Source organism: Aptenodytes forsteri, unplaced genomic scaffold, assembly GCF_000699145.1.
Source record: "Aptenodytes forsteri isolate BGI_AS27 unplaced genomic scaffold, ASM69914v1 Scaffold173, whole genome shotgun sequence".
Classification (NCBI taxonomy): domain Eukaryota; kingdom Metazoa; phylum Chordata; class Aves; order Sphenisciformes; family Spheniscidae; genus Aptenodytes; species Aptenodytes forsteri.
Window position 1 is genome coordinate 3,251,202 of NW_008794449.1, and position 10,742 is coordinate 3,261,943.

The following is a 10,742-nucleotide window of genomic DNA, read 5'->3' on the forward strand; positions in this document are numbered from 1 at the left end:
CATTCAAATGACAAATTTCTTCGTTTTGTTCCATTTTGCCTATTAAAAAAAAAATTCTCTCTCGTGATACTTTTCTTTGCTCCTCAAGAAGGGGAAGGGAAAAAGCGCAGCTGAAACTATAAATGAAAACAGATGCAGACACAATCACTAAGGGTGACTTAGGCGATGCTACATGTTTATGTTTAACTGTATGCATCCACTAATTTGTATTCATAAAAGTGAGCGGTGCTGGATGAACAACCTGCTCAGCCTCATTAGGATCCGGAACGTGCTTTTGTGGGACAGCCCTCCCACGGGAGAGAAGCGCTTGCTCCCACGCCGCACACGCAGTCAGGTCCCGCTCGCTGCGATTTCCAGTCCTTCCATCAGACAAGGCAAGCGATGGCAGAGGAAAGGCGTTATCCGGCTCTCCTGACAACATGATTTTGGACACGGGAATAAAGAAGAGGGAGAGCGAAGGAGCTGCCCAACATGCTGCTTTTCGACTGCTTTGTTTTTCAGTATTGCCTCATATGTTCCCACTCCCATCACAGTTTATCCCCATCTGTATTTTTCATTCGTAGGAAGAGTACGTGTTCAGACTTCACAAGCACCAAGATTCAAGTGACTTTAACATAAACTGAAACACTTTCAGAGAAAACTAATGATTAGTGATGACCAGTTATCATGGGACCGTAAATAAATTCCTATTCTTCAAGTACAGTAGGAGGTCAGTAATGCTGAGATCCAGAGCGGTGATAATTGTATAACCGAGGAAAAGTTAAGAAAATAAAAATACAATTCAAGCAGTGAGGACTTAAAAGCTGCAGGAACAGAAATGAGTTTTTGAGAGAAATCATCTTTACAAAGCTACATGATAGTTGGATAAACACAAAGCACTATATAAATAGCCAATTCTTGAAAAATATTATTTCCCTGTTTCTTGGGTCAGTAAATCCCCTATTAACTACCTGAATCTCTAAGAGTTTGAATTTTAGAGGTTTTGAGCATCCTCATTTCCAATCAAAGTCTATCCCACCTCTCTGAGCGTACCTCTGCACAATGCAGACAGTGCAACCACACCTCAAAAAAATGCCTTCCCCCGTACCTGAGGAAATGTCAGTGCCGAAATTCTGTAGGAAACGACACTGGGGCATCCTATAGGCAAAGAAAGGGACTTCAGGGTGAGTTTAAAACAGCATTTTAGGCCAAAAAGCATAATGAAATATAGCAGGAAGAGCGGAGGGAAAATATCAGAGCCAGTTCTGGCCAGTGACGCGAGAAAAATGTAGTAAACCAGAACGTACTCAGGACAAGAAAGTTGTAAGAATGATGATGGGTTAGAGAGAGATACTAATAGAGATAAAATAAAGGAAAAAAAAATTACAAAAAGCACAGCATATTTGAAAAGTCTTGAAAGATCACATAAACGCATCCCTGCTGCAGGACTCTAAGTTACTAGTTAGCGTCCAGTATACCATAATCCCTAGGTCTTCAGCGAATTCTTACAAAACAAAACCATGGAATTATTCATCTTTTGACCCAAACTTAAAGTACCAAAAATCAAAAACCATTCTAAACCATGGTTTTGCACATATTGGATAAATAAAAAAAGGACTGCAAACAACCTATACGAAATTAGTGGTTACATGTTAGAAGTTATCAAGCGTCTTACTGCACTGGGGAAAAAAGCCTGGAATATTAGTTATCGGACTTTTTTTGGTCTCCATTTATATAAGGCCACACATACAGAATGGAAAAATAATCTATAAGCAAACATTTAGAGAAACATCAATACCTACTATTCAGCGTGGAACAACTTATTTTGTTATTAAGCCGCATTTCAGCATTGCTATTGATTGGATATGTGATAGTGAAAGATGAGACCGAAACAGGTATTTTTAATGGGAAAATGTCTCAGAAGAAAACACCGTGCATATTTGGTGGGCTTAGGGGAAAAAAAATAGATGGGTGAGATGTGTATTTAATAACAAACATCTTAGCTATTTATTCATCAATGGTAAATAAAAGATAATGAGCAGGGAAAAAAAAAATGAAATCAAGGCTTAAAAACAATTGTTCAGAATAATGATTGTGGCTCGGCAAGATACGGAGGTAGTGCATTAACGCAGCACTCCAGTCAGAAGGCTACAGCTCAGTCTGTCTTTGTCAATCAGGTTGAGGTTTCAGATATTGTAATTGGTAGCAAGTTTCCTAATCTCAACCTGCCAGGCAAGAAGCGTTCAGCAAAAGCTCTATCCCTAAAATATAATGAAATTTGAAGAGAGGAATTTTCTAATATTGGCAACACGAAGCAAGATCACAGGTTGGGTTGACAGCTTCATTATGCTAAACTGACAAAAACATTACACTCTGGTCAGTACTAAAAAGGGTGGTTTTCATGAGCAGTATGGAAATACAAAGCTCTGGGAAACTCTGATGAACTCCTACTTTTATCTCATTGGTGCAGCATATGAGCTCAGACATAGAAAAGTCTCCTGGCCCAAGTACAAAATGAGAAATTAATATATCTTGATTTTATACTCAGGTCTCCTGCTGCACCAATTTGGGGAAAACTGCAAGAACCCGCTGTCGCAGCCATTTAAAAAAAGAAAAAACACCAATAACTTTACAGATATAAAAAGACAACAATAACTTCACAAAGATAATACAATTCATTAATAATTACATGATATAATATACAGTAGTATCTTTCAAATGGAAGCCATAATATATTTTCTTGCTTCTATCTGAAAAATGTTTGGAAATAGGGTTATGTATTGATATACAGGTATGGGGAGGGAGAGAGAGAAAAATAGATAGCCAGACAGATAGACAGAAACAAGAAAAAAGAACCACTGAGAACATGTCATAAAAATGGATGGGAAATAAGAAAGATGGAATTCTCTTCTTTCAAGTCATGGATATTTAGAGACTGATGCTATAATTACTGGTTAAAATGCAAAATTATTGTTAAGTGATATAACATAGGCATACCCACTTAGAATTTAGAGAAGGAAGGTCTGCAAACTGCCTTTCAGCAAGTCTTTTCTGAAATACCGGAGTTTGGTTAGGTCAAAGACAACGCAGGTATTACTGAAAGCATCAGTTTAAATAGCAGAAGAAAGAAAAAAAACCAAGCGTTTTTAGCTGTACCACAGTTACCAAATTCACCTCTCCAGACAGAGGACTACGAAGCATCTCCATAGAGGCAAACTGGAGAAACTCTGAAAGTTGGGGAAGTTATAAGAGATTCCTTTACAGACCATGTTCTCAAAGAAGATGTTGGCAGTACACATTAAAGCTGCTACCGAAAGGTTGCGTTACTCATCTATGGTAAGAAAGATGCAAAATATAAAGCAAATGTAGAACACGGTGATTATTCCCGTTGGTATACCTTATGTTTAGAAATCTATTTGAGCGGTATTTCGTATGGCAGTGGACAATTTGGAAAAACCTACTGGTATTATGTGTGTCCAACAAAGAAAGCACATGTTGCACTTAATCAACAAGTACAACTTAGCAAGTCTGTCAGCTCTGTGCTAGAGCTAATTCCATTTCTTCATGGGAACAATGACAAAAGGTTTGCTGAGCTTTCCCTGTGTCTCCCCTAAGTGCTCAGTACACTGTTATCATCAGACAAAACCGTTTCCTACTTCACTGGATCCAGCCTCAAGTCTTAAAACACTGTACCTAGCTCACTGCTATTTGATTTTGAAAGACATGAAAGAATGCAGTACAAATGTGTGGAGAGTAAACATGTTTGTTCTAGCGAATACAAACTTCTAAACACAAGAGGTGAGAGCAGAATCATCCTCTGGTTATGAAATTCTTGCTGATACAGTCACGCAAGATCGAAGAAAGTAAACAGACTGATAACTTAAAACAAATAGAAACAAAAATGTTTAAACTGCTAAAATATGTTGTAGGGAATAAAAATGTTTGTAGTTATTATACTGCTTTATAATAGTCCCCCTCTGTTATCTACATCTTGCAAACCACAGTTTACAAAAAACATAGCAAACAGATTCTGATTATTTAGTTGTTGAGATTTGAAAAGGTAAACAAGACTCTGAAGCATCTGAACAAATGGGGAACGCGCATTGTTTGCATCTTAGCACTTATGTTCATTATAAACACCCACAAAAAGCCAATACTTGGCTGTGAAGCTGAACTGTATATCATCTCCTTTTCTGAGCACCGGGGCTATCACTGCAAAGCATGTTGGTCCATTCTAAGCCTTGAATAGAAAAAAGGAAGAGATCATTAAATTATAATTTCCCCACACAATTGGTATAAGTATTTCCTACCAACAGGATTAGTATGAACGCAAGATCCCAGAATAAAGCTGCTCAGCAGTGAGGATGGCAGTTTAGTGTCTAGTAAATTTGATTTCTCTGAAAATCCTGACACATAATAGTGAAATCCTATTTGCTGTAGCAAGCAGGATGGATAATACTATTTAACACCTGGTATAGTATGTGCCATCAGCTCACAGCTTTGTGCTCTGTGTGCTCATCTTACCTTAAGGTTAATGCTCCTTGACAGCCTACATGGTAAGTAGAAACCCCAAATTAAGTGCTGAACCTGTGATTTGCAAATCCTTCCTCAAAATTTAAGTCATGAAAAAATGGATGCAGATAAGAGGATCACATTTCCAGAACTTATGTCTATATTCTCAGGCTCTGATCTGGCATTAAGCCCTGTATGGTGCAGGGGTCTCCCTGCACAAAGGCCACTAAAGTCAGCAAGGGCGTGCACAGAAATTATAGAATCGGCAAGGAAGAACTATCAGGGCAGTAACTTGTTGACTGCTAAGTCTGTAGCATATCTAACATAATGCTGAGACCTTCAAATGCTAACAGAGTCATTTTATTACCTTACACCGTACGCATATTCACATGAGTACTAGTCAATACTTACTGAAAGTATTTCTAGGAAACTCACAAGCATAGAAACTTAGCTCGAGCAAGAAATATTCTGATTAATATGGGGATGCATATCTTGCTTATTCACACTGATAAACTAAGTAGTTGTGTCATACAGCAGTGTATTAAAATTAATTTCCTTCTGCTCCTATGACTAGGGGCATGATTCTCGTAATGATGCATAATAGTATTATGAAGCAGTGTGACATGAAAATAGTTGGATTTGCTGAAGAAAATTTGAACTAGGGAGAGTTGCATCATTCTTGAAGCGACAGAAGCACGCAGAGAAACACCTCATCACGAATGCCTGCATGATGCCAAAACTACAGGCAGAAGAGGGAGCAAAAATATTCTAAGGCAAAAACAACTGGGTGAAGGAACGACAGGGCGTCAGCTGCTCCGTAGACAAAATGAATGCAACTGTTGATGTTGACTAGAACCTACACATCACAGCGACATTAGAGATGCAAAGATGGTTATGAAGTCTATAGCCACTGGGGCTTGGAATTGACATTGAAACCAGTGGCACAATGGAAGGATGATGGACGTGGAGGAGCTGAACAGAACGATGATGAATGTAACAGGACAGAAGCGTGTGACTCTGTGTGTGGGGATACGCACACGAGACAATGTTAGAGAAAGAGGCCATAGGATTGTTCTTCCAGGTAGCAAGCGGCTCAATCTGCCTGAGATGAGAGTTTGCTTTTTTCTTGCTCTGCTATTTTAGAAGAAAAATCAAATGGTGTAAAATACCACTAACGCCACCTTATTATAGTAAATAATTAAGGCAATGTAAGGTACACATATGTCAATGATTTGAATACTGCTGTCTCTGGGGTTTTTTGCTGTAGTCAAGAAGCACCATTAGCCTGTAAGCAGACAATGAAAAACACTGACAAATTTTTCTCAAAGCTTAATGTGCGAACTCTTAAATAACAGCTTTACATCCTAGTCAGACATACAGTATGAGAAGGTTATTCTTTAACTCCTTTGTTAAACTATCTCATTTTGCTTTGCTGCTGTGGAGCATGTAATAACTCATAGCTTATGTGCTATCTTTGACCTAGAAACACTGGCAGCTGTTGGGGAATCACTGGGTTTTTGGAAAGTATCAAAAGGTTTTTAGCACATAAACCAAAATTTATGAACAGATATTGCCCTGGAGAATAGAATTGTTTATGTTTTAGTATCACAGCTGTCACTGGTGCACAGTTATTTTGTCCTGTATTAATCCCCTGAAAAGGTTGAGCATCTTCACTCAGTCACTGAAATATTTTATAATTGACAGACTTCATCTGGCACCGAATATGTATAATAATTTTCTCCATAAGGAGCACACTGTGCTGACACTAATCTGTTCTGTTGTCGTCTCCCCTTATTATCAATGTCTGCATTGTTTTTTCAGCAGCATCGAAGAACACAAATACGAAGCTTCTAATTGAAAAAGCCAAGTAATCAAAAAGCCAATTAATCATACAGATGAGCTCTGACACTCAATGATGCAAGACAGAAATACCACATACGCATAACTGAAGTATTTTTAAAGTGTGCTTATTTGATGTAAGAATGATCTGAGAATGTAATTAGCATTCTTTGTCACAGGTGACAGACTCATATTGCACATTTCTTCATACTGACATTACTTCTCTGAGCTCCACTTGCTCCGCTTCCATCTTACCTCCCATTCTGATCTTTTCTCTACTGAACAGCCTATACTCTGACTTTGTGTACCTTTCACTGAAATCAGGACAAGTTTAGGAACAAATAAGCAGCCTATTATTGTGCTCTGTAATTTCCAGAACATTAGGCCTTGCCAGACCTTCCTTTTTTCTTCAACCTCTATTTCCATCCCAGTGCTCAAAAAATCACCAATTCTGAAACTCACAAATGACCTTAGCGGCTGCAGGCACCAGCCTCAGCGAAGCTGGGATTGCAGGAGACATGACCTCTCTGCTTTTGCAGCTTTTCATTCTGTAATCTCCACATCTCTGGAAAAGTTCAAAGTCAGATTTGGAGCACAGAGGTCACCTCCTTTCGGAGCTCGAACAACTCTTTTTTGTGTAGAAGAGATATGCACATCTACCTTGAAAACAAATTGGATGACAACCTGGCAAAGCAAAGGTTTCTTAGCTTACAAATAAAAAGTCAGAATGAAAAGACAAGCCTTAATATCACGAGAGCCCCACTCTGAAGACAGAGCAAACGTCGTCCATGGCATAAGAGAGTCAATTCAGAACCACTTGCTGTAGCCCTGGAGAATTCCAAGTGCAAGAAGGGAAAGCAAGAGATGGCAGAGTTCATCCATTTCACATCACTTGGGGGACGACACCTCAGTACTACTCACAGTTATTTAAAGTTCATTATCTCACTTGCACACAACGACGATATATTCACACGCATGTTAACATGTGATTCTACACTGGAAGTCCTCACTTAACAGCAGCAAGCAAAGGCACTGTATCGGCGACCTACTTTAACATTAAAAATAACTAAGAATAAAATCTTATTTGTTGCATAGCACCTTAAAAAGGTAAAAGAAAAGCTTTCAAACAAAGAATCATGGTTTATCACACATCCTTCACCACGAATTACTCCAGTACTACTTGCACCATAACAATAAAATGGAAGGCTGATAACTAAGTGCAGAGGTACAACTACCCCATAAGAAGCTAGTTTGGATGAGATACTGCAGATGCTTTTTCCTCTAACACCAGCCAGTTATTTGAGAATAAGGAAGCTATTCTGTGGGGAGTTTTTTTGTGAAGGATCTTAATTTTTAACTGTTTAAATAATGCACCATTTTAGAATCATTAAACTAATTTACCCTCACCCTTTCAAACTATTTTTCATTGCCAAGAACATGGACTTCATTAATGTCATCTTCAAAAAGGTAGGACAAAACACTGAGACAGTATCTGATATGCCCTCTATTTAAAATATTCATTAAGACCAATTATACACACTGATAATTCATGCAACATGCTCTTCTTCCTAATGTGTAAAAACAAGGGGTTTTCTTCTATCCTGCTAAGCTGCATAAATGAACATATATCTTGTTAATATTGTTTTCAAAACAAACTAAAAAAAAAATCCACATTAATCAATAATAGGTAGGCTCAGGAAGAAGGCAGAGGTGTAAAGGAGGCAAATGTATTCAGGCTGAAGGTTACAACCAACCCGGGATCTAGAAAACGATGACAGCAGTAATTATTTGAAATTAACATCCTACAAAATACCATCCTATAAAGAATAAGTATGTTAACAGCAATATGTTAAAACATTGTGAGTATGTCACACAGCTTACCAAACTGTTCTGTACAGTTTAGTATCAAGTCTATTGTGAAAAAAGACACAGAAATGCTTTTTAAACATGGCATAAAGAACTTGCAATTAACATTAAACTCTCCACGTACTGGTGGCTTTTGGAGGAACCACTACCTCCGCCCAAGGAAAGCAACTGTGGACCGCAACGAAAGCAAAAATTCAGTATGTGTCTTCACACTTCACATGCAATTTTAAGACTACTTGGTGTTACTCATTCACTTACACTGGCTCTTGATCAGTGCTGGTATAAAAGTAACCTCATTTGGATTATTCCTCTGTATGTAATTACTGCGACAGATGAAATCTCATTGCAAATGTGAGAACTTAGTAAAGAAAACAATATTCTCAACATTAAAGCCTCCATCTTGTCAATATTAAGCCAGAAACAGTAGCAGTTAATACCCACAAAACCCCTCCGGCCACAGTTTTAATCTTTATCTCCTTAGAAAAGTCATCTTGTTTAATGGTAAAACATAACTAGAAAGTCAGTAGCAGAAACGAACAGAGAACTCTTCATTAAAAGGGAAAGAAGGCTTACCCTTTCCTCCAGTCGAGCCAGCTGCTCTTTGTAGTAGGCATCATGCTTCTTCAGTTCTCTGTCTTTCTCTTCCAGCTGCTTGGCCTAAAAAAAGAAATAGAAAGATAAAACTAGATCAAGAAAGAGCATCACTTGCAAAGCAAAACATCTACTATAAATTGTACCAGTAAGGAATATACAGCGATTGAGAACTGCAGTCTATTAGTTTTTGCCAAACAGTACATTAATAAGATGATGATTGCTGCATTGAAAATGTAAAGAGATTGTCTATTGTACTGGGTTTTTTCCTTCCCTCCTCAACAGCTGTGCCATAGTTTGTCCAAATGTATTTGGAAACGTCATGAAGATGAAGCCAAGCATATCCTGCTGAGATTAATCTTCTTTTTTTTTTTAAATTAACTTTGCAGATCACTTTTGAACTTAAGGAAACTTGCTCAAGCTACTGAACAAAATACATGCAGAGGCCAAATATTTAACTTTATTTGTTAACTGTTACTAACTGGACATTCTGACATGAGAAAAGCTGAACTTGCATCCATACATTTGTAAGCAGCGGTAAAAAGAATTCTTTTGAAGTAGATGTTTTTTCTCTAAAACTCCAGTTCAGGAATGTATTTAGCATGTGCTTAATTCTGAACACATGAATGTTTGGAAAGAACCAAATGCTTACATATTTGTAAAAGCAGATCTAAAAAGTACATCTAAAACTCTGCTGTCCTCTTTAATTAGTAACTATTCTAATCTGGAAACTCCTAGATCGGTTGAAGTATCCAACTAAGTAAGCTGAAACCCTTTACTGTAGGATCACTCCCATGTCCAGTAACTTAAAATAATACAGAAGAATTGTGAACATCTCTCTTTTGAATACTAATATGACTTGAGTATTCATTTAAGAGACACTGCTTCCAGCACTACTGAGCAAGCTGACATTTTTTTGGCTTTTCATCTGTAGTACGTTCTAATATGCAATATTAAGAGGACTCGTTAAGAATTTTAAAATACATGTAAAGAGCACACAAGCACACAGAATACATAGAAAGCTTTAAGTCCTCCACAGGAAATACTAGACAAATGATTTTTAACAAGCTATGGAGGATTTAATGCTTAAATTATCAGTGCAGATTCATTCCAGGCTCATAATGTTTTAATAATAAAATATCCTTAGTGACTAATAATTAACTATCAGTGGTCATTACCGCAATTGCCTATTCAACATTAGTCATTTACCTCTAACGCTATTTTCACCCAGGTACTGATACTACAAAGCCAAGTGCAAAAAATTCCTACTGTAGCAGCATCATGTAAAATGGTAAACTCTTGTACTCTTACTATTTAAGATGATACCTCCAGGTCACGCTCATAGAAGCATGTCAGAAAACTTACTTAGACCATACATTGTGCTATACTTGTTCTATAGATACAGGACTTAATTCTCTTTGTCAAGATTTGAACTTTTTTTGCAGACAGAAGAATAAAATAATAACTTTGGATTTGTGGTTGTTCCTTACTTAACTTACCTTTTTTTCTATATCCTGAAGCATGTAAAAAAAAAATCAAAAAGTCAAATTATATTTATTATATAATGGTGAATAGAAAGAATGCAGAAAAATGCATGCAAAACAGGCATATTTGTAATTTAGAACAATGCAGAAAAGTACTTGGAAGTTGTTGTTTGTTCAGGGTTTTTTTAATGAAACATCACCAAAAAATCCCTGCTCTACCAAAAGCACACAGCCAAATTTTAGTTCTACTTGGATGAAGCAAACCTTGCCCTCTGCCAACCACTTCATCTTCAGTGTAGTGCCGGGGAGCACATGCTACAGCCCTGTCCACCACCATTTAAATCATAGAATCATAGAATAGTTTAACCTGGGCCGTGCTTCACCACCCTCAGCATAAAAAATGTCTTCCTTATCTCTAGTCTGAATCTACCCCCCACCCTGGGCAACCTGGGCCAGTGCTTCACCACCACC

At 37.6% G+C, this 10,742-nt stretch overlaps 1 protein-coding gene across 2 annotated transcripts in view; it reads right to left on the reverse strand.

The window, feature by feature from the left end:
* CHCHD3 (coiled-coil-helix-coiled-coil-helix domain containing 3) overlaps positions 1 to 10,742 on the reverse strand; it is a 165,367-nt gene that overhangs the window by 48,655 nt on the left and 105,970 nt on the right. For both annotated transcript variants that reach the window (XM_009290426.1, XM_009290425.1), the window contains exon 5: positions 8,770 to 8,853. In XM_009290426.1, the coding sequence (XP_009288701.1) occupies positions 8,770 to 8,853 (84 nt within the window). The remainder of the gene's footprint in view (positions 1 to 8,769; positions 8,854 to 10,742) is intronic.